Source organism: Gorilla gorilla, chromosome 5, assembly GCF_029281585.2.
Source record: "Gorilla gorilla gorilla isolate KB3781 chromosome 5, NHGRI_mGorGor1-v2.1_pri, whole genome shotgun sequence".
NCBI classification, from domain to species: domain Eukaryota; kingdom Metazoa; phylum Chordata; class Mammalia; order Primates; family Hominidae; genus Gorilla; species Gorilla gorilla.
This window is the reverse complement of record NC_073229.2, coordinates 29,688,383-29,716,083: the sequence shown is the minus strand read 5'-3', so window position 1 is coordinate 29,716,083 and position 27,701 is coordinate 29,688,383. Positions and strand designations below refer to the sequence as shown.

Below are 27,701 nucleotides of genomic sequence, written 5' to 3'. Positions count from 1 at the left end.
CCCCAAATTTGATAAAACAAAAATACTGATCTACATATCCAAGAAGTTCAATAAGATTCCAAATAAGATAAACACAAAGAAATCCACAACTAAGCACATCAGATTCAAATTGGAGAAAGATGAGAAACAAATGGAAAGAACCATGAAAGAAACAATTCATCTTGCAAAGAAAACACAACACAATAAACAGCTGACTTCTCAGAAGTAACAGAGGCCAGAGAACAGTGGATGTTCAGAGTTCAGAAAGAAAAACAACAAAACCCTATCAACCAAGAATTCTATATCCAGAAAATTATGCTTCAAAACGGAAGGAAAAATAAAGACATTCCATAAATATTAAAAAAGCAACATTGCTGCTAGAAGACCTGACTTTCAAGAAATGCTATATGAAATATTTCAGGTTGAATAAAAGTGGTACAAGATGATAACCTGAATCCATAGAAGAAGAGGAGAGTGCTAGAAACAATAAATATGTAGGTATATGTAAGACCTATTAGTATGTTTCTCATTTCTTCTCTTAAATTATTTTTAAAAAAGATTGTGTAAAGGAGTGATTTAACACTGTATAACCTGCTTTATAATATAAAGGGATTAAGCATATATCACAATAATAGCATAAAAGGAGAAAGAAAAGGAGATACTGGAGAAAAGTTTCTATATTTTACCAGAGTTCAGTTAGTATTACTCTCAAGTAGGCAGTGATACTTTAAGATGCATATTATAATCTCTAGGGCAACCACTAAGAAAATTAATCAAAAGTATAGTAAAAACAAAAAAGAAAGAGAAATCAAAATCATACACTAAAAAATTTAACACAAAAGAAGGCAATTAAGGAAGTACAGAGGAACAAAAGTATGAAGCAAACAGAAAAGGCAAAATCACAGATATAAATTCAGTAATAATAATAAATTACATCGATGTGATGGAATAAACACCCACCCAAAAGGCAGATTGTCGGACTGGATGAAAAAGCAATTGCGGCAACACGCTGTCCACAAAAGACACACCTGCAACAGTGGCAGAGGTTCAAAGAAACAAAAAGTCCAACGTGAAAGAACAGGAAAACACATGCCATGCAACCAATAACCCTAGTCTCTACAACAATATCAAGTAAAATAGGTGTTAATGGCCAGCTTGACCTGAGACTTATAGAACACTCTACGTAACCGCAGATTTGTATGGGATTGCTTACAGCAACATTATTCACACAAGCCAAACACTGAAAACAATACAAATGTCCATCAAACGAGTGAATGAATCAATATAATCAGTGCATTTATATAAGAGAATATTATGTAGCGATAAAAGGTAAGGAAGATCCTGATACATGCTACGACACAGATTAATCTCAAACACATTATAGTCAATGAAAAAAAGCTACATGTAAAAACTATATACCGTATGATTCTACTTATTAAATGTCCAGAATAGGCAAATGTAAAGAGCCAGAAAACAGACCAGCAATTGCCTGCAGCTGACAGTGGGAGCAAGGATTGGTTGCAAATAAGCTCAAGGAAATTTTGGGGGGTGACAGACGTGTTCTAAAACTGGACTGTGGTAAAGGTTTCCCAACTCTATAAATTTACTAAACACATTGAATCGTACACTTAAAATGGGTGAATTTTATTGCATGTAAATTATGTCTTAATAAAGCTGTAAAACAAATACACTATATAGTAGTACAACTAAGGCAGTAAACTGGAGACTGAAAAAGGTAATCTTTCCATGAAGGAGCATATCCATCAAATACAACTTATTGCAAACCCTAGCTCTTCCAAGAAGACATTAACATGAATACTGAATATATAACTCATCACACGTATGGCATTAATTCCATCAAAACATGGTAGATCAACCTAAACTGTCAACATACAGAAGGATAAATAAAGCATTTAACCCCTTGGCTATGCAGTCATACATCTCCTTACATATGTTAACTGAGTATTTCCTTATATGCTCACTCATCAAATATTCGTACAGCTGTCTAGACTTTCACGTGAAGCCATTACGGCCTTTATGTCTTCAACTATAAATTTCCTGGAAGACAGGGACAGAGGTGGTGAACTCCACAACATGTCCAGCACCTCAGAGCCGGGCCACAGAAGTCCAGACGGGCTTATAAGTGACAGCCACCAAAGTGGCCTTCTGATTCCACCATACTTCATGACCACTATGGGCTCTTCCTGTCGCTGGGAAAGGAAACATGTTAGCAGTTACCGATTCTCATACTATTTTGAGCCACGTGCTAACACCAGCATGGACCAAAATAAAGAGGTTAACGATCCAATTCATCTGTGGAGAATTAACGTGCTTTCCAAAGTATTCCCCAAACAACTCAACAGTTATCATGAGCTCAACTGAGCCTATCCTTAAATTTAAACTTAAGCAAAATAAATTAAAACAAAACCATAACACAAAAATATCATTTACTTACTCTCATCCCACTACCCCAAAACCACCAGAAACAAAGAATTATTAGGATATTACAGAAAGTGTTGTAGGGACTACTGAGAATTCAAACATATTGGATGTTTAAACATGTTTCCCACAACCTAAGTACAAATTATAATGCTTAATGTGCTAGCAGCAATTATCAATCACTCAGATGACCCGGTCCCATTCTCAAGACCTGGCACTCCACTCACAGGGGAAGACCTTCCTTGTAGGGCTCATTTGTCAGAAGGCGCACCTCTCAAAGACAGCTCTATTTTGCTGAATAACAGTCCTTCACAAGACGTTTCATGTACAGCATTGGAAATGGATTGCCTGCAGTAGTTTTCTACCAAGTTGAGTTAAATACAAAAGTGACTAGATGGAGACAGTACAATTTAAAAAAGGAGAGTACGCTACCTGACTGAATAGGTGGCTCCCTAACAATCTAATCCTTTTGGGTTGAGACCCATGACCTTGGTATCAGAAAATCAAGAACTAAATATTTCTGGCAAAACTAACTCGACCTCTAAGGCTTTCCCTTCATTTTAAAACCACAAGTAAGTGGACTTCTTCCCAACCAAATGTGAATTCCCTTATGCCTGGCAGGCAGCGGACCCTCACATACTAACTAAAGCAGTACACCTAGGTTCCCCTATAATAATTCATTCCTACAGCAATCCTCCACAGAAAGATAAAGCATTCTCATTTATTCCCAAACAGAAAAGAGTTTACAAATAAATGTGTTAACTCTCTATTTCCCAGGCAGGATTCGGCAAACTTTTCTGTAAAGCATTAAACAGTAAATATTTTAGGCTTCGTGACCACAAACAGCCACTCAACTCTGCCACTGTTGCATGAAAGAAGCCATGGTCAGTATGTAAATAAATGGGCATGGCTATGTTTCTATAAAACTTTATTTACAAAAACAGGTGGAGGATTGGATTTAGTCAGGATTTACTGATCCCTAGAATAACAGCCATTTACAACTAAAAACTAAATTGCAGATCAACATCACCCCTACCAACCCCTAACCACCTTGTTCTCTAAGAAGAAACTAAAGATATTTGCTCAAAGCCATATTACTCTTTTGCTGGTTTATTCATATACATGATGATCTTCTGAAATAGGAAAAACAATAAAAAATGGCTGCCTCATTCTTTTAAACTGTTACCAGTTTCCTGGGTGTCAACAAATCATACTGACCTTGGGTGAAGGTTGTTTTTTTAATGTTAACATAAAAGATACTGCCTAGCCACTGAACGATCTTCTTTAAATACTTATGACCTTATGACCCACCTGGCAGTATAAAAGACCTTGACCTGGTAATTTTATAATTACCATAAACAGAAACCAAACACATTAAATCTAATAAGTTTCCTTTCCTCTTTTCTTCCTTAGAGTTTCAAGTTCACTGGGAAATCCACTCTAACCAAGCAATCTAAACCAACAATCACTTCTGCATAATTTTTCCCCCATTCATTCTTCTACCAAAGTCTAAAAACAACTTATTTTCTCTGCCAATATATCCTTCCTGTCTTTAAAAACCCATCTCAAAACTCCTCCTCATTCAGGTTTTAGTTGAGAAGAAAGTTGACTCCTCCGCGAGGTATTTCCTCATTGCTTTACTCCACTCCAATTATTTTTTGCTCCACTTTCCCTTGGGGAATTCCATACTGCACATACTAGCCTGAAATTATATTTGTTCCTTTATGTTGCTCTTAGATCTTTTATTTTCCTGTGTTTGGAGACACAATGTATTAAAAACTCTAAGAGGGCAGGTACAAGATTTTTTGTCTAGGCATAGCCTACTAGCATTTTCACTGCTCCCGGAAGACAAACAGAATTCTCTATGATCCCTTAAAAATTGTTCTTTTTTTTTTTTTTTTTTTTTGATATGGGGTTTCACTCTTGTTGCCCAGGCTGGAATGCAATGGTGTGGTCTTAGCTCACTGCAAACTCTGCTTCCCAGGCTCAAGCGATTCTCCTGCCTTAGCCTCCCAACTGGCTGGGATTAGAGGGACCTGCCACCAAGCCCAGCTAATTTTTTTATTTTTAGTAGGGACAGGGTTTCGCCATGTTGGCCAGGCTGGTCTTGAACTCCTGACCTCAGGTGATTCACCTGCTTCGGCCTCCCAAAGTGCTGGGATTACAGGCGTGAGCCATCGAGCCTGGCCAAAAATGGTTATTTGCCCTTTACCTGCAGTGTGGAAGAAGAGTGCCCATACGTCTAAAATAGCATGCTTTTTCCATATCCTACTGTACCTACCACATGAAGACAAATTATAGAATGTTATCTACTTTATTTTGCTTAGAATTTTAATGTTTTCACGTTAGTTTCCCCAGAAATATTTTCTAAGCCTTCATGTCCAAAATTTCAGCTGTTAGGCGGAGATTCCCACTTAAACACTGCCATTCTCCATTTTAAGTAAAACATCTCTACTTCCAACTATAAAATTAAGCAAATCATGTAAGCAAACGTCTTGGATGAGACAACTATTCTTTCCCTCTTAAAGAGCTTGGAAATTCCCTAGACTGTTTGTGATAGCAAATCTAACTTGGAATAATATATACATATACAACTTGAAATAGATTCTAAACAATTAAAGGCTTAAGAAAAAAAAAATCCTTCAAATTCTGACCTCCTGAATAACCTCAGCTCTGTGTGCTATCCTTAGCAAGTTAACTGGGTTGGAGAGCATTTCTAAACTCTTACTAATCAGGAAAGAACTTTCTACTATCAACGTCAGCAAGTATAAGCATGATGGTTAGAAGCAAAAGCACTGCAGACTCCTAGCTATGTGACCCTGGGCAAATAGCAATCTTTCTGTGCCTCATTTCCACATCTATAAAATGGGAATCATAAAAGTACCTGTCTCAGGTAGCTGTAGGAATCAAATGAGAAAACATGAAAAGCCCTCTGAACAGAGCCTAGTAGAGACCTGTGGAAAGGTTTGCTCTTTTTATCATCGTAAGACCTATCTAAAACCACCTCCCTCTTGCCACTGGGCCTTCCCATCTGCAGAATGAGGAGGCTGAACTAAATGACCTCCAAGGTCCATCCTTCCTGCTGTAAAATGTGTAATTCTCTCAGAGAGGCGCACAAGAACCCAGCAACACAAGGGAGCGCCTTGGTTCACTCCTGGGGTGGCTTAACCAACCACCTTCCAAGTCCCTGTGTATCAGCCCAGTTTATTTTTCTCTTTATCTTTAAACTATCAAATACCACCCTAACTGTATATTTAACCTATTTCCATCTGGATACTATATTAAGCAGTGGTATGCTCACCCTATCTTTTTCTTCACTGGCAAATCTGAAAGAATTTGAAGATAACCTATGTAATCACACTTCAAAGTACAAAATAACAAGTATGCTTGGTTAAATTCATACTCTAGTCACACAGGCACACAGAAATTCTGTGGACAGAAACACATAAGGACCATAAAAATCAAGCTTTGTATTAAGTAGGTGTAACTCTTAAACAGTATGGTTCCAATTCATGCTTAGGGACTGCTATCTCATTACACAGCAGCCAACCATTTTGTTATCACTTTCTATTTTTTCAATACTTTTGCATCACAGCACAGCCTTAGAATATTTTCCAGAACAAAATTCATCATAGAAAATCTCTAAAAACCTTTTGACAACTTCTCATTAAAATTGTAAAAAAAAAAAAAAAAAAATCAAAATCAATGCAACTGTATACCAAATGTAAGCCTAAAGCCTCACGATCAAAAAGCGCTTCTTTCTCAAAGAATGACTTGAGCACTGAGAAGAAAGGTCTCTCTTTGGTTATAAGTTTTTGTGCTATAGTGAACAATGGTTAACAGTATAACAGCATCACCTGTAATAAGCATAGTATTAATATGCAGAAGAGTACTGCAAAAATGTTTTTAAAGAGTTAAATATGTAAATGAAAAAGTAAAGCACTTAATTTATTTATAAAATATTTTTCTGCATAATACAAGAATCAACTTTAGCCCAGACTTGCTCAAATTATCGCCATTTTAAATGTGAAGCTTAAAAATGTTTTTCTATGATAGGAGATTTTACACAAATTATGTATTTTTCCATTCTATGGTAAGATAAGATTGTACCTCATCAGAACATATTTTGTACAAAAATGTTCTAAAATAAAATCATTACTCTGGTTAATCATATTACTACATTTTGTATTTGCTTTTAAAAAGAAGCATTTGGCTAACGTTAATAAGCATTCAGAAAGCATCAAATAAGCTCTCAACATGAGCTGAAAAATAATTATCTGCAAAAAAACAAGGAGGCTCGCTATGTTAACTCCATTTTCATATTTTTATCCTACTCAAACTAAGTACTGTCAGCTATTTACATGATCGCTCCTAATAACTTCTTCATCCATATTAACAAAAACTATTTTTTAAATTATTACTTATTTCCTTTCTAGCTACAATATAGAGAATTTCTTTTGTTTTTGTTTTTGAAATAAGCCATGGGGTTGTTTCCACTGCAAGATTTTTGATTTCTCAAATCTTAAGGCTGTCAGCATGGAACTGCTGACCTAACATTCAAATGTGAAAAACGATGCTTAAACAGCTGGAATTCCATCTGAAAATCATCAAAATTAAACCTACTCCACTTATAAGCTCAACAAGATAATCCCTACATAACAAGTAAACATAAGATTTTATTCCTGGTAGTAGACGTTGTAAAATAACCACTGGAGTAGGCCCACAATTGATAGCAAATGAAAACATCCATCTTAATCAGATTAATTCTGAAACCCCGGCTGGGCTTCTCTTGTGTCACACAGAAGCGGAGCAGGGGACAGAGAGATGGCTGCCATCTTGGAACCTAAGGAGAGCACTTCACTTCAATCCCGCGTGATCTGTGACACCGACATTTTTTAAAAGAGTTCCACAATAAAATAGAAGCCCTCAGAACCTGTTTCTTGAGAACTAAGTGAAGACAAATATTCTGTTTAACCTCATCTAACACTGTCAAAAAACGAGGCAAGGCTTAAATGAATTTAAGTGGAAAAATGGAGGGAGCAGCACATTGGTAAGAATATTCCCAAATTATTTTCTGCACTGACCTCTCTCCCCCAGATCCCAACCTTTGAATAGTCAGAACAAGAATGGGACATGTCAGTAATCAACATTGAGCACATGAGAAGCCTAAAATGCATTTACAGATTTTATGTAGATATTCCTGTTTCCTGTGTTTATAAAGCATATGGAACCCAGGAGTCTGACATAAACCAGTTTTTTACAGAAAGTAGTAGCTCTCTGGATTGAGTGTGTACCCTGTGTCAGGCACTGTGGCAAATGCTTACATTTGCCATATCATCTCATCTTCACACATTATCTCCATTTTACACACAAGGAAACCAACCACATAGCAAGTCAGTGACTGCATGAGGCCAAACTCTTTGTCTTTATAGTAATTAAATGTACCAAAGGGATAAGCTATAAAAATCCTGTATATGGGCCAGGCGCGGTGGCTCACGCCTGTAATCCCAGCACTTTGGGAGGCCGAGGCGGGTGGATCACGAGGTCAGGAGTTCAAGACCAGCCTGGCCAAAATGGTGAAATCCCATCTCTACTAAAAATACAAAAAATTAGCTGGGCGCGGTGGCAGGAGCCTGTAGTCCCAGCTACTCAGGAGGCTGAGGAAGGAGAATCATTTGAACCTGGAGAGTGGAGGTTGCAGTGAGCCGAGATCGTGCCACTGCACTCCAGCCTGGGTGACAGAGTGAAACTCCGTCTCAAAAAAAAAAATCCTGTATGTGAAGTAAAATTTCATATAAAACAAAAGTTAACAATAACCACCTGGTTTATCTGTTCAGGCAATTAAAATTATCACAAGTTTTTAATCAGAAGCTACCAAATATTGGAAGAAGCATTTCCTACTCGAGGTTCAAAAATGTAAACAAATTCCCTGAGTATAAATCATCTCAACCCTCTAGTTTGCTAAAAAGTTGACACAACCAGGCCAGGCGAAGTGGCTCATGCCTGTAATCCCAGCACTTTGGGAGACCAAGGCGGGTGGATCACTTGAGGTTAGGAGTTCAAGACCAGCCTGGCCAACATGGGGAAACCCTGTCTCTACTAAAAATACAAAATCAGCCGGGCGTGGTAGCACAGGCCTGTAATCCCAGCTACTCCGGAGGCCGAGGCAGGAGAATTGCTTGAACCCTAGAGGCGGAGGTTGCAGTGAGCCAAGACAGCACTACTGCACTCCAGCCTGGACAACAAGAGCAAAACTCCGTCTCAAAAACAAAAAGTTAACACAACCAAATATTCTTCTGTTGCACACAGATGACCAAAATGGTCTCTTCTGACATATTATAATCCCGCTAAGATAAGAGACCTGGAGAAGAATGATCATGATGTAATATCGTAAGTACAAGAAGGCACATGTGGACACAAGCAAAGGAGACCCAGGGCATGTCTGTGGAGGGGAGGAGGATATCTGACAAGAGAACAGAAAATGGGGGAAAAAACTCAAGAGGTGAAATCTTTAGCAGAGACATCTCCCATACAGAGTAAGAAAACAGTAGAAATGGAAAAGGAGAAGAAGTACCTTCCAGAAAGACAACCAAGCACAGAAATATCGGATGTGCATGCTGAGCTCCTGAAATGGCAAATGACTATGCACAAGATGCCGTGGAGAACAAGAAGGCCAACCGTGGAAAGCGACCCCACGTGTCAATCAAGGCTATGATCTCATCACATTCCTCAGTGCTACTTCTCACATTTTAAGCAGTCTGGGCCGGGCGCGGTGGCTCACGCCTGTAATCCCAGCACTTTGAGGCGGGTGGATCACCTGAGGTTAGAAGTTTTGAGACCAGCCTGGCCAACGTGGTGAAAACCTGTCTCTACTAAAAATACAAAAAAATTAGCTGTGCGTGGTGGCAGGCGCCTATAGTCCCAGCTACTTGGGAGGCTGAGGCAGGAGAATCGCTTGAACCTGGGAGGCGGAGCTTGCAGTGAGCCAAGATCGCACCGCTGCACTCTAGCCTGGGTGACAGAGTGAGACTCCGTCTCAGAAAAAAAAAAAAAAAAAAAGAAAGAAAGAAATCTGGTTCTCAGACGGGAAAAGAGTTCTCATTTTTTGCAGGGTGTTCGGAGCCAAATGAACTCAACCAATAAAAATGAAAAACAGCTACACCAAATTTTCAAAACATGTTTTGCAAAAGGTTAATACTTAGTATTTTCCACACTGACTTCCAATCTTAAAGGAAATGAAGCTTTGAAACCCTAAGCCCAAATACAACTAAAGTAAGTAACACCTCTTTTCCTTTTTTCAAAGCTTTGAAACACATTCACAAGAATGAGTGGCAAAACACGAATAGAGCCCTTTATCACAACGGAAGTGGCATGGAACCCCCTGCAAGTCACCAACTCCTCCATTCCATGTTACTCAAGGGTCCAAGCGAAGGCCTGAGAAGGTGGTGGAGATAACCCCTCCACAGAACAGCGATGAGTAAGGAATGATGGCTGGGAGACACAACGCTGCCCTGCTGTCAACTCACCAACACCATGCGGAAGAGCCACCCCGTGCAGTCCAGTGACCCTTCTCCACGGAACCCAGGACAACATGCTAAGCCTTTCTTCTGAACACCAAGTGCTTCTCTCATGCTCTTTCAAAATTCTTCAACCTCACAAACGATAGGTCGGTGTCAAAACTGCACCCACCCTGTTTCCTGCAGATGGGAAACAGGCATGGAGAACTGATTCTATCTGGTTTAACGCTGGGCCAAGGGTGAAGAGACTGAATTCAACAAAACCGCAGTCCTACACAGTCACCCAACAAGTCGGACACTGTCTCACTTATGTCCCCAATTTGTTTCCTGCCCTTAACCTAACAATTCTTCTTATACCTTTTCTAGTAAACAACCTCTAAGAGCAAAGAAGTAGATACTCCATCTCCTTATGAAAGCAGTCTGTGCAGGCTTAATTTTCAAATCCATGCAAACTTTCTATACTCTTCCATGATAGATTCCGGTATTGCATATTTTTATGCTTGTCTAATACTTTAATATGTGTATACGTGTGCACACACAGACAAGTATACATATTTTTCCCCCAAGTAAAATTCACATTCCTGAAAGATACATGTTACCCTGTGGCTTTGCACATCCGTAGGGATATATCTGTCCCAGCAGGAGAACCAAGAATAAATCAAAGAAAGATTACATTCTAAGAGGTGAAACTACCATGGAAGCATAAGAAAAATATAATTTGAGAAAGTATCAGGTATCTGTCTTTTAATACTGACTTGATTACCAAGCACAAGACAAACATTTCAGACTAATTTCCCCCAGGAAGCCTAAAAAGAGGCGATGCGTTTCCTGAAAGCTCCTGAGCTGACGGCAGAAACAATAGGGGCAAACTGGGCTGTGACTCCTCTTCTGGTCTCCCAATTTCCTCTCCCCGCATTTCTTATCTCATCGCATTAGAGATGTCTTCTAGTAAAGCAAAGCAGTGGATCACAGGTAGGGCACAACAAACCTGATATTCCAAACTGTCACAATGAGATATTAAAGATACGCTCAAAAATTAATCTCAGTAGCTGATGGTTACCTGCTTACTCTAACCCCCACATCCTTCCCAGGGCTCGAGTCCTTACAGACATTGTGAGGAGAGCAGAAGTTTCTAGGTGTCACCGCTGAGCACCAACCCCTGTCCCTTTGCTTACTCAGGGTTTCCCATGGGGACCTAGAGCTTCACTCCCGTCCCCCGCTGCTGAGTGAGCTACACTGGCTCAGAAGCCGCCGCTTCCCTGAAGTCTTCCCCTTCCCCATCAGAAGTCCCACTGAGGTGGCTTTAGTGTGCTTACTAGAGCTAATCTATTCCAATCTTTTCTTTAGTGGCTGTGAGTTCTTAACTACCTTAGTCAAGCAACTTTCTAAACGCTCACAGCCAAGTCAGACACAATTTATTCCAAGTTCTCTTTGAAAACTTTAAAAATTTCTTAAAGAAGCAAGTTTTCTTATTAAAACTTTTAACTCTACATATGAAATGTAGGCTTAAATCTGAGGGCCTTTCCTGATCTGATTCCTCCTGATTCTCCTGCTCCAGTATCCTGCCTCTCTGTCTCCTTCTCATCCCTTCTGAATAGAACTTCTTATGCTCTAGAAGTAGAGAACCATTTAAAGTTGCTCAGAGTCCCCAAGTTATTTCACAACCTGCTACCCCAGGATGAAATGCACTCACTTTGCCTTGTCAGCTTCGCAGATAATTTCCCAGCCTTAAGAACCAAATCCAGGTGTTAACTTGCCTTCCCTAAATCATCATTCTGCTTCACCCCAAATTGCCCCCCCTACAATGGGGACAAAATAATGACTCCCTATCTCTGTGGAATCTCCATACTATTCATTTCTCACCATAGTACATAGTTACATGTTTACCTATCAGCTCTTCAACTCCATTCTTCTTTCGAGACCTGTGTTTTATCATTTTATCCCTATCATAAGAACATGAAGTACATGAAGGTAGTAATGAGAGGTGACACCGTGCTGTCAGCCCTCACTCGCTCTCGGCGCCTCCTCTGCCTTGCTGCCCACTCTGGCCGCGCTTGAGGAGCCCTTCAGCCCGCCGCTGCACTGTGGGAGCACCTTCCTGGGATGGCCCAGGCCAGAGCCGGCTCCCTCAGCTTGCAGGGAGGGTGTGGAGGAAGAAGCGCGGGCGGGAACCGGGGCTGCGCGTGGCGCTTGTAGGCCAGCTAGAGTTCCCAGTTGGCGTGGGCTTGGTGGGCCCTGGGCAGTGAGGGGCTTAGCACCCGAGCCAGCAGCCGCGAAGGGTGCGCCAGGTCCCCCAGCAGTGCCGGCCCACTGGTGCTGTGCTCGATTTCTCGCTGGGCTTTAGCTGCTTCCCGGTGGGGCAGGGCTCAGGACCTGCAGCCCGCCATGCCTAAGGACCCCCCACGCCATGGGCTCCTGCGCAGCCCCAGCCTCCCCGATGAGCGCTGCCGCCTGTTCCTAGGCGCCCAGTCCCATCGACCACCCAAGGGCTGAGTAGTGCAGGCACAAGGCGCAGGCAGCTCCACCTGTGGCCCCAGTGCGGGACCCAGGGGGGGAAGCCAGCTGGGCTCCTGAGTCTAGTGGGGACTTGGAGAAACTTTATGTCTAGCTAAGGGATTGTGAATACACCAATCGGCACTCTGTATCTAGCTCAAGGTTTGTAAATGCACCAATCAGCACTCTGTGTCTAGCTCAAGGTTTGTAAATACACCAATCAGCACTCTGTATCTAGCTAATCTAGTGGGGACCTGGAGAACTTGTGTCTAGCTCAGGGATTGTAAACACACCAATCAGCACCCTGTCAAAATGGACCAATCAGCTCTCTGTAAAACAGACCAATCAGCTCTCTGTAAAACGGACCAATCAGCAGGATGTGGGTGAGGCCAAACAAGAGAATAAAAGCCGGCTGCCACAGGCAACAGTTTCAACTGCTTGGGTCCGCTTGCGGGCTGTGGAAGCTTTGTTGTGCTCTTTGCAATAAATCTTGCTGCTGCTTGCTCTTTGAGTCTGTACTGCCTTTATGAGCTGTAAGACTCACCGCAAAGGTCTGCAGCTTCACTTCTGAACTAGCAAGACAACGAACCTACCAGAAAAAAGAAACTCGAAACACATCTGAACATCAGAAGGAACAACCTGTGGACACGCCACCTTTAAGAGCTATAACACTCATGGCGAGGGCCCGTGGCTTCATTCTTGAAGTCAGTGAGACCAAGAACCCACCAATTCCAGACACAGTAACAAACATGTGCTGAGTTGAACATTTATTTGATACAGAAAGGAAAAGAGCCTATGGCCTGTAAATCTGTGTTTCTCAGGATAGTCATTTTATCTAGAATGTTATGAACATATATTTTAAATATGAAAAATGTTTAATATTTATGGCCTAATAACACCTTCAGATCAATCATGCACTCGTTCGTTCAACAAATATTTGGGCTGCCATTAGCTGCCAGGAACTGTGCTGGCCTAGGGCTGCTGCTCATCTGCATGCTGCACTTGTGCAAACTAGAACAGGGTGCCCTCCCTGGACAGATAAAGCAGGGCCCATGTCTCCAAATGCCCACCTCAGCTGGTACCCTTGGGTCTGGAGGCTTTTCCTACAGTAACAAATGAGAGTGAGTCTCTAGGGAGTTCAGATTCTAGTGATGGGGACAGGCAAACACATTCAATTTTCAACGTTTCCTATATGACTATAAAAAATCAGATTTCCACACACCACACTTGTTTTCATGTAAATCTCCACCTCATTGAACACTGGTTACTACAATCATCAATTTGAACTTGGGCTGAGGCATCCACCTGAGGCAGCAGAGATTTCTAGACAGGAAACAAGCACTATTTCCAGATTCACGGAGGCCATAAAATTGACTGCATTTTCAAAGATCACCTTATGGTGACTAGCCAAATTGATTTTACCAAAAAACATTTCAAATTAATTTATTTGATTTTTAAGTCACTTCTCCCCTACATATGCTTCAGAATTTTTTTTCTGTAATGGTAAATATTTCATAAAACACCATAGTCAGTTTGGAATTATTTGCTTTAATAGTTCTTGTTTTTAACACTACTACATTCTTATCTCCTGAAGTTTAATATAAAAGATAATTGCTATTCACCATTGATATAACACATGAGAACAATACAAATCTTTTTAAACAATAAGCTAGAATACACTTTTCTACTATTAAAAGTATTCACGGTTGGTGGAAAACACACACTTTTCTGTCTTTGCATGAAATGTGTATCGTATATATATTTGTGACCCACTGCTTCTTCGTGGAAAATAACTCAGTTTGCCTCTGACTTCTGCAAGTAATGGTCTGAGTGAATGCCTACAATTCTCTTCACTTCTTATCTTGTTAATCTAACTGATGGAGCAGTACAAAAATAAACCTCAGAAGAACTATGGAGGAAGAGTGAAAAAAAACATAAAATTCTTAATGATCCAGTTGGCAAAGAATATTTAACCATTACTTTCAGATTCCTTGACCCAAATATGGTTCCTATTAACAAATAGCAACTTTCAGCCTTTAATACCCCATCTAACGGTTTGGAAGGAATGCACTGTAATTTCATCAAATTCAATTCATTCATTCAACAGATATTTATTAAGTATCTCCTGAGAGACAGGAATTGTGCAGGACTGCTGGAAATGAGCAAGAGAAATAGAGCTCGTCACCAGGCAGGGTCAACATCTAACAAACGGCCATTCCTGTCACCAAAGAGGTACTTTGTTAAAAGATTTACAGCAAGCCTTACTTCTACTTAATGCAGTGCTTTACCTCTTAGATTTCTGGGATGAATTTGTTTAGTCCGAGGCATCTTCTTTGACTCAGGGCCTTCTTTTTCTTCTTAAAAACTGCAGATAAAGCAAGCCACCAAAAGGCAGCTCCATAAACTCAACATACATCAATTAATCCATGTGCTGAAAAAGAAAAAAATGAAGAAGCACATTTTACTACCTTCAGAGGAGAAAGATACTTTAAAAGTTACTGCCTAGCAGAGCACTAACCTAAACTCAAGAAAAAGTAACCAAGCTGGGCACCACTGCAAAAAATTACTAACTTTTAATTAAACAGAGGTCATTTTGTCAGTATCAGGACTTCTCATTAAGAAAACAGAAAAAAACCACCATATCTTTATCAGACAAGAGTAAAAAAACTCACTTTGTGTTTTAAAACGACAATACCAGGAACAAGTAAAGTATCGCATCAGGCTACAAAAGGATTATGTTAGGCATGTATAGTAAATCTGCCCATTCATAGGGGCAGGGACAAGGTCTTGTTCATCTTGTTTTAGAGTTAACTCAGTTAATACAAGGGGTTGCTACTGTGGCTGCTCCAGTTATTCCAGACCTCTAGGTTCATGGTAGGACCACACTTTCTGCCTCCCTGTGTTTCCCAGGAACGTGTGAGGAGTTGTAGCTAACGACCTGTGAGTGGATGAGACTTCACTTCCAGGCTGGAGCATTTAGTTATTATCACAGCAAGATCCTCCAGAGCTCTTCTCTCTGCCATGGGATCAGCACTGCTCCAGACAGCAAATCTGACACCACCACAAAGTCAGCTCTGGCTAACCCACGTGATCACACAGCATACGCCAGAAACACCTTTTTGTTTGCTTAAATAAGTGAGGTTTGAGAGTTATCTGTTACTGCAGCATAACCTAGCCTGTCCTGACTTACACATTTTAAAACACAGTGATCTGAAATACAATAGGCCAAGACAAGAATGACCCAAAACCGAATCACCTATCTCCCCAAATCAGCCACCTCAGACTCTTCCACAAGATTCTCAAGGATTTTAAAGCTGAAATTTTAACTTACTGCAAGAAAACTGAGAAGCAAAGCCCACTGTCACTGTTAAACATGAAACAATGTTTAGTCGTTAAGCAAAGACACAAGAATAGAACAGTAAGGCTTAGAGCTTTTGTTATTAGTGGTACTGTAGAAGACAAGAGAACACTTATGAGCACCTACTATGTGCCTGTGTACTTTCTACACATTCCCTAATTTAATCTGTTAACTAAGAAGGTAGCTATCATTTATTCATTTTACAGATTAAAAAAAAATAGGAGGATAAGTAACTTGTCCAAGATCAACAACTAAAGAATGTGGTACTGCACGACTCAGTTATATCCAGTGCTTATTTTGTGGAGCTGATAACATCTACTTTCAGGATTTCTTTCAAGAGGCGCAGCAAGTCATGACTACTTATCTTGGTGTCAAACCAGAGTGGGTTCAAAGCCAGGCTTTACCCCTTACTGTGTGGCCTTGTTCAGGTTACTTAACCTCTCTGAAGATCAGATTTCCCAACTGTAAAACTAGGAAATATTATCCACATCAGAAGGTTGTTATAAGGACTAAACATTGTCTTTGCCTGTCACACAAAAACGCTGAACTATTAATTCTCCTTAAGAAAGCCTATATGGGAAGGAATGTGTCTAACATCCCAGTATAAGGTTTTAGAAATTTATGGTTTCATTACAGCAAAGAAACAGAAGGTAAAGAAGGCCACGATTAACTTCAGTATTTTATCCCTGATGTCAGCTCAGCACAAAATTATTTGCAATTTTTAATTACATGGTAAAATAATACAAAAAAAATGATGGTCTAAGTATTTCATCTAGCATTGTGCTAAGTGATCTATAAAAGATAGGGTTTCTCAACTCCTTGTTCTAAAGAAACATCCGCTATCTAATTCAGGAAGGTTCTGATCCAATAAAGAATTGAGACACAGCTGAACCAAATAAATTGCACGAATGCTTAACTACGTTCGTTGTTAAACTTAAAGCTTTTAAATGGTAACGATATTTGGAAGTTTTTAAAGCGTGAACTCTGACTGTAATCCAATCATGTGATCCCATGGGATCCGGAGCATTAAATGTAAAATATGCACATTCCCTGTCCGTAAAGGCTTTCTGTTACCCCGTTCACTGCCTACCCACTGTCCCTAGCTGTCCATCCCATGTTTAAATCCTTGTGGGGGGAAGTGGGTATTTCCAAAGACAGCAGCATTGTAGCGACTAGGACGAGCGATAAACCGTTCCTTTACGGGAAAGAAATAAATACTACATGGAGCAAAAACATGACACGATCAAAAAGCGTAAAGACAGTTGCAAGGAGAAAAAACATGAATGAATGTGGAGGGCGGAGCCTGGGAAAACCCCTCTGCAACGCTGCACTGAACAAAGCGCTTCGCATGCCAGGAGGAGGGGGGAATGGAAGTGCCAGCTCAGGAAGGAGCCTGGAGTGGATGCAGAGAGCTGAGGAGGAGGAGGACGAGATGAGGCGAGCGCGGCAGCCCTGAGACTCCTCCTCGCCGCCTGCTCCGCCGCCGCCCCCTCCCCTCTCCAGCCAGCAACTCCTTCCCGAGCCCGACCCCAAGGCGAGCCCGAGCCGACCCGCACCCCAACCCACCGCCCCCTTCCCAACTGCAGCTGGCGCGCACTCCCAACCCGGAAAGAAACTACCCAGGTGGCCGGGAGTAAACAGGCACTTAGAGCAAAGAACGAAAGGGAAAGAAAGCCACAAAGCCGGGAGGTTGGGATGCCGAGGCCTGGTCTCCTTCACCCCCCACCCTCTTGCAAAATGCGTCTGCGGCTGGAAGGCGGCTGGGGAGGCTGGGTCCCTCTGTACCTGCTCGGCTCGCGCGCGGCGAGGGCGCCCAGAAGTGCCAAGTGTCTCCCGCATGCAGCCATCCCCTCTGCAAGGTCGGCGGTTGCACACACACGCACACACACACACGCGCCCGCACGCCCCCCGCCCGCCGAAGGGATGTGCTCCTGCCCCCCCCCCCCCCGCTCCGCCCCGCCGCCCTCCCCAGCTGCAGCGCCCCCGCCGCGGAGCCCGCGCCGAACCTGCTGCCAGGACGCCCGGCGGAGCCGCTGCCGCTGCAGCCGGCCCTGGAGCTGCGCTGCTGATGGCGGCGGCCGCGGCTCGGGATCTCCGCGACCCCCGCGCGGCGGCGGCGGCGGCGGCGGCGGCGCCTGGGATCCCTCCTTCACTTGACAACCCCAAACACAAACATAACCTCCTCCGGCGGCCGCCGCTCCCCGGTCCCCCGCTCCGTCCGCCACCCTGCCGCCGCCCAGCAGCCGCCACGCTGAAGGCCGGCGACTGGCGCTCACACCACCCAGCACTGAAATATTAAACAGGGGAGCGGGCCGGGGGGCGGGGGGGGAGCGCGGGGCGCGCGGGCGGGGGCCGCAGCCGCCGGGCGGAGGAGGCGGCGAAGCTCGCCGGCGCCCGGAGCCACGGCATGATCGCGGCCGCCAGGGAGCCGGGCAGCCGGGCTGGGGGGCGCGCGCCGCGGCGGGGCGGGCGGGCAGACCCTGGGGCCGCGGGGCCCGGGGCGGGAAGGACGGGCGCGGGCTTTACCTCTCCCCCGGGGCAGAGTAGGGCACGTTTAGCGTCTTTGGGGCCGGCGGGAGGAACGCGGGCCGGGCGGCGCGGGGGAGGCAGGGCGAAGGTCGGAGGCTTTCCCGCGGGTGGGCGGGGCAGCAGGGGATCCCCGGGGGCGGGAGGAGGGGAGGCCGCGGGCGGCGACGCGTGGGCGGGGGAGGGGGCGTCCCCGCGGGGGCTGGGGTTGAGGCCGGGGCGAGGGGCGGGGGACGCCCAGGCGCCGGGGCCCAGCTGGGCCGGCGCAGCCGCCAGCTCTGACCGGGTGTAGGGACTGGATGGGCGCCCGGCCCGGCACGAACCCGGAGCCACTGCCCCGGGTCTCCCCGGCGGGGCGGGCCCCAGACCGCGCCGGCCCCGCCACCTACCCGCCGCTTCGTCCCTCCCAGCCCCGCCCGGCCGAGCCGCCGCAGGGACGGGAGGGGGACGCGGGAGGAGGTGGCAGCGCAGCCCGGGGGGGAGGGGCGGGGTTAGGGACGCGGGGGGCGGGAACCCGGGGTCGCGACGCCTGGGGAACCAGCACCCGGCGGGGGCGGAGAGGCGGGCCCGGCCAGTCACGCGGCCCCGGGAAGGCCTGGCCGGGTCGCTTAGTTGGGGGCGGTTGGTCCGGGAAGAGGGACGGGACGGGCGGGGCCGTAGTTTCTCTTTACCGTCTCTTTACTTTCTACAGCAGGATGTGGGCCGGCCGCTGACGTCATGGGGTCTCCCGGCCCCGCCCCTCGCCCGGGCCGAATGGGGGAGGGGGAGGCGGGGAGGCGGGGGGGGGGGGACCCCAAGGGGGTTTCCTCAGCAACGCGTAGAAGGAAGGGGAAAGTCATTGTGAAACTTGAAACTCATTAACTTTGAAAAACAACTTTTAAAAAAACGGAGGGGGCAGGGTGTTGGTTTGGAGAGTGGAAGGGGACATATTAACCCTGAACTGAAACCACTTTTTGGTGGCGGATGTTCTATTAAAAGAGCGAGGAAAGCCAAGGTTATTCCAGAGGCCGCTCCAAAGCCCCGCTGGTGCTTCCCAGTGCCGAAGCTGCGAGCGCAATTAACCCCTGCCTGCCAGCCTGACAGCTTATAGGGCCAACCCGGGAGGGGACTTCGGGGACAGAAAAGGGGGGTGCGGGGCTGGTCGTCGGACCGGGCTCCAGGGAAGAGGGGAGGGCGTGAAAGGGGAAGAGGGAGTAATTAGCATGAACCAAGGTGTGACCCCGGCTGCTAGAAAGCAGTAGAGGAAGCAAGGAGTGGAAATCCATGGCAAAGCAGTGAAGAGGGGCTGGACCAGGGTAACGAAGAAGGTTTTCAGGGTTAGACCTAAAGAACGTTCGCAGTTTGGGGCACAGAAATTCCACAGGTCCACCTCAAGAAGCAAAAGTGGCTGGTTTAACGGGTTACCTCAAACTTGAGAGGAATAAGGTGAAACAAAATTGATGCAAAAAAAAAAATCCCTGATGAAACTAAACTGTTTTCCCCTTTTAAGGAATAAAAATGCTAAACGACCATACACCCACTAAGACAGCTGGCCATCTGTGCAAACTTGAATTGTTTTGTTCCCCTGGGCTTCCATAACGACGTCTAGGTTTTTCCTGCTGGAGTTGACCCCTAAAATTCCCCTGAGGAAATCGTACCTCTGGCTCATTTGAGCTAAGAAAAGCTCAAACCACCAGAATGGGAATGATTAAAAATGGAATACTCAGTAATGGCGAGTGTGTAGCCAAAAATAATATCATGTAAAGGGAGAAATATGCCTACTACAAAGTAAATTTGGTTATAAAAGCAAAGATCATCCAACTGTGTACATGTACAATTATGTCTAGCATACTAATGCTAACCCTACGATGAAATAATGCAATTTTTATTTTCATTGTGCTATAACCATCTCTCATTTGTGAAATGAAATGATATCCAATAGGTTGCAATCACCAAAAAAGTATATAATGTAACTTCCCAACTGGGTTATTTGAATCAAAAAGTAAACATGCATTTAACTGTGAACGTATAGCTATTAATCTGTCAGGAGAAAGGTAATTTGATAATGAGTGAAGTTTGTATCACTTTGGAAGTGAAAAATGCTAACTGAATGAATAACTTTTAACCCAATAATTGTTGAGCACAACATACTGTCAACACAATGTTTATGTAGGATTCAGCATTACTACGAACTTTCTAACAAAACATTCATGCAGTTTCAAATTACGATAGGTAAATTTTGACATTTCAACTATTTCCTTGACCAGCAAACCGATATTAAACTTTTATTTGAAATATATACAATACAGAATAGTTTCCTAGTAAGTTTTTGAATTTTCTAAATGCAGTTTGTTTTCCTAATTCTGCCTACAATTCTTCCTAGATACCAGGATGCAGGGAAACCTGGCTATACTATAAAGTAGCTTCTTTAGGCTTGTTTTGTGGCAAATCCAATATATTTTCTCAAAATGTATCAAATAAACAGAGCGTGGGAAAAAAATGAAGCAGAGGGTGAATGTGGAGGATGAATGTGAATGGTAAACTGCAGTTTCAACTGTCAAAAATCCTGGGACAATGCAGGAGCAAGTGACCATTCTCTGCCCCCAAAAAAGAGGGGGCTCCTAGAGGTCCATTTCTCTATGGTTCCATCCCCACCGGCCGCGTGAACGCTTCTGGAGCCCCCCTTGGGGAAAGTGGGGTTCGAGGGAGGATAGTGTCACTGAAAAGCTCAACACACGTTTTTCTTGGCGAACAGTTTGGAGAGGGCACAAAGTCCACCCCGGAGCCGCGTCCACTGGGCCCCGCGCCACCCTGCCCGCCCCCGCCGCTGCGTCCACGGCTCGGGTTCCCACGCGGCCGCCCGGCCGGGCTCGGCTCAGGCTCCCCCCTGGCGCGGCCCCGCGGCCCCGGCCCTCCGCCCAGCGCGCGGCCCGGCAGCGCCGCCGCCGCCGCCGCCGCCACCGCCACGCGGAGATCCCGGAGGTTCCTCCCCGCCGGCCGCCGGGTCACGCCGCTCGTCCCTCCCCTCGGCCCTCCGCCCTCCGCCCTCCGCGCGCGCTGGGCTTTCCCGTCCACCGGCCGAATCCCCTCCTCCTCTGGGCGACCCGGCGACAAAACCTTCCCCGCACGCCCTGCCAACTCTGCCCCACGCCCAGGCTCTTCCCAAGCCAGGCGCCAGACAAAAGAACCGAGAGAAAAACTTACCCGAACTGCAACACAAAAGTCTGATCCAAAGCTTCCTGGGTTTAACTTTTAATTTTAAAAACAAAAAAGCAGAAACCAAAAGCCTCCTAGGTTGGAAGTGGGCGTGAGAGGAAATGCTAGAGGGAGGCGCTTCATTCCCCGGGCTGCCTGTGCCCCCCTTTCTGGCCCCTGCCCGGGGCTTTGATGTTATCTAGTGCACCGCCTCCATCGGTTTCTACCTTGGGCTCTGCGCCGCCGAGAAGATAGACAGATCTTCCGCACTTCACTTGCAGGTTCTGAGAGAGGCAAGCAGGTAGTCGCGGCAAAGGACCCACACTCCTTAGCCCCGCAGTGAGAGAGGAACATTTGCACGGGCTTCCTGTTGTTACCTGGACTGAAATGAACAATCCACCCCTCTAGTGATCCTGGAGACTTGCACCGTATGGTCTTTCCTGCTAGACGCACAGCGGGAGGCCTCCTACATTAGATTCATTTTTCCCTCCACCCGTAGCACAAACTTGTAAGATGGTGGTGGAGTATGTTTCCTGAGGCTTTGTTCGGGTTTCAGATCTCAGTTTGGAAGGTAAATATTATTTCTCTTCTGAGACAGTCCTGCAGCCTTGAAGAGACAAGAATAAAAATCTAAAGGCAACAAATTCTATAACATGCTTTACATACACCATAAATTCCCTTATGGGTCAAAATATCCGCACACTTTCCCCTCACGTTATGAAAAGCTTGTAACTGTTGATTTTCTTTTGTCTGGACACTAGCAGACACTGGATATAGTTTTTCATTAGGTTAGCAGTCTCGGGACCATCACTAACAAAACACTACAACAAAGAATTTTTTTTTTTAACAGATTAGTAATAAAGAAGGACGGCAGTGTTTAGCAATCAGCCTTACCTGTGCCTCCACTTTACACCAACAGAAGCCTGCGTTCAGGCCTTGCCCTCTGGAAGATTACAAATTAATGGAGACAGGATAAACACATGGAAAAATACCTAGAGGGAAAAAAAGATATAAGAGGCTTATAAACAGAGCCAATTAAAGTTATACAGTTATTTACATGATCGCTGAGAGGCTTCTGCTTGAGTAGAGGACAGGGTGAGCAGAGTCCCATCCTGGGGGTGAGTTCTCAGTGGGATATTGAAGGAGAGAAAGTTCACGATTTGGCAGTGGTGGAAGTACAGCATTCTAGAGGAGGGAAATAACTTGAAGGTGAGAGCAAGTGAACTGTGTGTGATGGTTTTTCCACCGAGAGCAGAAAGTCTAAGCAAATGGGAAACAAGTAACACCCACGCCAGGACACTTTTGAGAGTGAAAGGGAAGGTATTAATTATACTCAGGGCCGGGCGCAGTGGCTCACGCTTGTAATCCCAGCACTTTGGGAGGCCGAGGCGGGCGGATCACAAGGTCAGGAGATCGAGACCATCGTGGCTAACACAGTGAAACCCTGTCTCTACTAAAAATAGAAAAATTAGCTGGGCGTGGTGACGGGCGCCTGTAGTCCCAGCTACTCGGGGGACTGAGGCAGGAGAATGGCGTGAACCCGGGAGGGGGAGCTTGCAGTGAGCCAAGATCACGCCACTGCACTCCAGCCTGGGCCACAGAGCGAGACTCCGTCTCAAAAAAAAAATTATGCTCAGATGAGAGATGTACACCTGGATTGCCCCGGGACCAGTGGGAAGGGTGGGTTCTCTGGTAATGAGCTAGGAAGACAGAATGGGCAGGCAACAGGCAACCAGAGAAGAGCCTACTCAGTCATCATTTGGAAGGAATTAAGACATGATATTACAAACAGTTGGTAGCTATTTGGAGACATCTGGCCTGAGAATGGTCTTTTTAAGGAAAGTTATTGTTACTGATGGATTTAGGATCGATATGGAGGCTGGTTACAAAAACTGCAGTAACAGCAGTTGTAATAATGGTAGTGGTAGTGATTAACAGCTATTGAGCGCTTACGACTTGCCGGGTTTTCCTATATGAACTCATTTAGTCTCCGCCATAAACCCACACTGTAGATGAAGAAACAGAGGCTTAGAAATGCTACATAGTCTTCCGGAAGCTACAGAGCTGGTAAATGATAGAACTATGATGGGGATCCAGAAAATATTCAGATGCTCAAAGTTTAAAGATTATATTTTGTGAAAACCAGATTTCAATAACTTTATAATATTCTACATCAATGGAGCGAATAAGAAAAGGGAATTTTTTAAAGTTTTTCAAATTTCGATGTGTCATGAAAATGATGGGCATCCTGGCATGGTGTGAGGCTTAAGGGAAAGAAGAGAAAATGTGTTTGATTTTAACCATGTCTAGTTTTTAGAAGGATGATTTAATTCACATTTACGCCAGTACTGATACTGTTACCTGTAGGAGACGTGCTATTAGAGCAAACCACACCTCATTGAAAAGCCTCTCTTTCAATGGCAAGTAACAACAGTTTAATGGGTATTATTTGGTGTACTATCTGTGAAGAGGGGAAAGAAAACTAGATGTGATTGATACCTGCAGTTCCTGAAAGAATTCCTCATAAGCTATGTCCACAAGTGGCATACTGAGGAACCCTAGAGGAAGAATAGCATTCAATGAAAATGACCCAACCTTATCTGTGATCTAACAAGGTGGTATTTTTGTTACAGTGGGCCCTGAGCTAATACAGTGTCCCACAGTTCTAGAGGCTGGGAGTTCAAGATCAAGGCATTAGCAGGGTTGGCTTTCTCCGAGGCCTCTCTTCTTGGCTTGTAGACTGCCACCTTCTCTCTGTGTCCTCACATGGCCTTTCCCAGGTGTAGTGCTTATACAGAGAGAGGGAGCACTGGCTCTTTGGTGTCTCTTCTTTTAAGGTCGCTAATCCCATTAGATCAGGACCCCACCCTTATTACCTAATTTAACCTTAATTACCTCCTAAAGACTCTATCTCCAGATTCAGTAACATTGGGGGTTAGGGCTTCAACATATCAATTGGGATGCTGGGGGGACAATTCTTTCATAGCAGATACCAAGAGTATATTTACATAGAATTGTAGATAGAGTTAATGCCGGCCTAGGAAAGGGGCTTGTCAGTTGCTTGAGGAGGAGCCAAAAGACTTCATTCTAGACTTTCGTATTTCCATGAAGAATTACTCCTAAATAACTCTTAAAACATTGTTGTGTAAATACTCTTTCACATTTCTAGTAAAATGGTTCTCAAACCTCCTGTGGAAAGCCGTCTTGGTGCACACCTTTATTGTGTTATAAATAAAGTGATTTTGTCGATTGCCAAAGGATTTAAGGGTTTTATTTTCCCCATTGTAATCACAATCTGAACACATGTAAATTAAACATGATATGTCCTATCTCAAGTGTGGATACCCCCTCCCCTATCCCATAGTCTCTGCCTCATCATCATTCATTAATTTCCTTTATAACATCGCACAGTCTACAATTATCTTATTGGTTTCCATGTTTATTATCTCTCAACCCTCTACTAGACTATGAGGGCCATGAGTGAAGTGGCAATGCTTTGTTCCTCTCTGTCTCCCCAGCACCTAGAACAGTGTTGAAATAAACGTGTGTTGAATGAATGTTGTAGTCTGAGGCCTGCTCACCTTCCAGTTTAGTTGCTAAGCCTTTCATATCAACTTAATTGCTTTCTTGCTTTTGCATTTTTCTTTAAACATCCTTTTTAAATGTTCTGGACTCAAAATTATTATATATAACACAGTTAAAGGGGATCTGCTCATTTTATAGACTGGGAAGCCCATATAAGGAGTCATGTGAATTAAATGACAGAATAACCAGCTGGTTCCTGGCAGAGCTTGACTGGAGAGCTCCCAGTCCATCCTCCCTCTCCCCTTCTTTCTGCTCCCAAATCCTTCCTCTTTTATGCCTTTCCTGATTCTTACCAGAAACTCCATTGCCTTTTGCTTGCTCTTAATCTTCATTCCTAGATTTTTTTTTAAAGTTTCTTTTCTGCTGTAGTTTTGATAGAGGTTCCATGGCTTAAACATGTAGTATGGATGGAAGGAAAGAAGGGACAGAGGGAAGGAGAGAGGGAAAAAGGGAATATATGTGTATAAAATTAAGAAAACGCCAGGCACAATGGCTCACGCCTGTAATCCCAGCACTTTGGGAGGCTAAGAGGGGCCGACTGCTTGAGCCAGGAGTTTGAGACCGGCCTGGGCAACATGGGGTAACCCTGTCTCTACAAAAAATACAAAAATTAGCCAGGCATGGTGGTGTGCACCTGTAGTTCCAGCTGCTCAGGAGTCTGAGTCGGGAGGATCCCTTGAGTCTGGGAGATCAAGGTTGCAATGAGCAGTGATCGCACTACTGCACTCCAGCCTAGGCTACAGAGTGAAACCCTCCCTCCAAAAAAAATAAAAAATAAAAAATAAAATAAAAAATTAAGAAAAAATATGGCAGAGTAAGCGTTCAAAAAAGTGATTTATAAGAAAAGCTATGAAACATGTACTTCTGGCTTATTCAATCCACATTCCTTACCTTTTCTTTTTGAGTTGCTATAACTTTTTATTTAAAGAGGGTTAAAAATCAGGCATATTTTCAGTGACTAACAGAGAACTACTTAGTAATATTCTTCTGTCCTAGAGAGAATTCACCAGTTCCAGAGTCTCCTACTAATAAAGAGTATATATGATGCACATACAAAGAGGCACCGTCGTGACTAAAAGCATGGGCTTAAGAGCCAGCAAGCCTGGGTTGAAGCCCAGATCTGCCAGCTGCATAATTTGGGGCCATTTTTTTGACCTTCCTGTGCCTCCATTTTCTGATCTGTAAAGTAAATGTAATTGGAGTCTTCACAGAATAGCTGTGAATATTAGATGAATTGGTGTTTTGAAAGTGCTGAAGACAGTGCCTGTCACATAGTTACAACGATCTCTCAGTGTTGACCAATGCTTTATTACATGTTTCGCACTAGACTAAGTGTGCTCTACGTGTGTTATGTTTTAAACCTTGAAATAAGTCTCTGGAGACTTATCCAGAGAGGACCTGACAACCAAATCTAACATGATCCTCGATGGGATCCTGGAATAGAGAGAAGACATTAATGGCAAAACTGTTGACATCCAGATAAAGTCTTCAGTGTAGTTAATAGTAATGTCAACATGTCAATTTCTTGTTTTTGATAAATGTATCCTGGTAATGTAAGATGTTAACAATGAAGTAAACAGTAAGGGCATATGTACAGAGCTCTCTACAATCTTTATAAATTTTCTGTAAAGCTAGAATTATTCCAAAATAAAGTTTATTTAAAAAAATAATAATAATAACCTGCTGCTACAGACACAGTTACCCATGTTTTAGTGATTAAGGAGCTCAGGCTTAGGTTAAGTACCAAGCCAAAGGTACAACTAGACCTGGCCTCACAGGGACCCTGACTGTCTGCAGAGAAGACCACATCCTAAATCCCTAGGCTACCCCACCGCCCAGTAAGCCTCAGATTTGTTTTATATTCTCATTCGTGGCAGGCTGGGATCAGGAAAAGCAGGTGTGATCTAAACACAGTTATGAAACAAACAGTGTTTTTCTTTAAGCTCCCTTTCTCTTCTTTGAGATTTAATTCCCACCCTGATGGCCTGTCTACTATAACCTGATTTCGGGTTTTAAAAAAATTATATATGTACATATGAAAAAATACATGCACACATCTCTGTATATATTCACCTTTCCACAGTTTCAATTACCCACCATTAACCATGGTCCTAAAATATTACAGTATTTTGAGAGAGAGAGACCATATTCATATATGACTTTTATTACAGTATATTACAATTGTTCTAGTGTTAGTTATTGTTAATTTATAACTGTGCCTAATTTTTAAATTAAACTTTATCATAGCTATGTATGTATAGAAAAAAGCAGTATATATGGGCCGGGCACAGTGGCTCATGCCTGTAATCCTAGCACTTTGGGAGGCCAAGGCAGGCAGATCCCCTGAGGTCAGCAGTTCAAGACCAGCCTGGTCAACATGGTGAAACCCCATCTCTATTTAGCCCGGTGCAGTGGTGTGCGCCTGTAATCCCAGCTACTCGGGAGGCTGAGGCAGGAGAATCGCTTGAACCCGGGAGGCGGAGGTTGCGTTGAACCGAGATAGCGCCACTGCGCTCCAGCCTGGGCGACAGAGTGAGACTTTGTCTCAAAAAAATAAATAAATAAATGAAAAGAAAGAAAAGAAAAAGAAATAAAAAAACAGTTTATATATATATAGATTTCAGTAATAT

At 44.0% G+C, this 27,701-nt stretch overlaps 1 protein-coding gene across 4 annotated transcripts in view; it reads right to left on the bottom strand.

Annotated features, from left to right (window-relative positions):
• Window positions 1-27,701, bottom strand: part of HIVEP1 (HIVEP zinc finger 1) — a 231,128-nt gene that overhangs the window by 134,498 nt on the left and 68,929 nt on the right. Inside the window, exons 3-5 of one of the 4 annotated variants that reach the window (XM_063707336.1) lie at window positions 22,381-22,478; window positions 21,496-22,093; window positions 14,717-14,859 (exon numbers count right to left, since the gene is read on the bottom strand). In XM_063707336.1, coding sequence (XP_063563406.1) covers window positions 14,717-14,756 — 40 coding nt within the window. In that variant the 5' untranslated portion in view covers window positions 14,757-14,859; window positions 21,496-22,093; window positions 22,381-22,478. Of the gene's footprint in view, window positions 1-14,716; window positions 14,860-17,571; window positions 17,666-17,792; window positions 17,926-18,312; window positions 18,700-21,495; window positions 22,094-22,380; window positions 22,479-27,701 lie in introns of those variants that run through there. The other 3 variants (XM_063707337.1, XM_063707338.1, XM_063707339.1) reach the window with 3 other exon arrangements.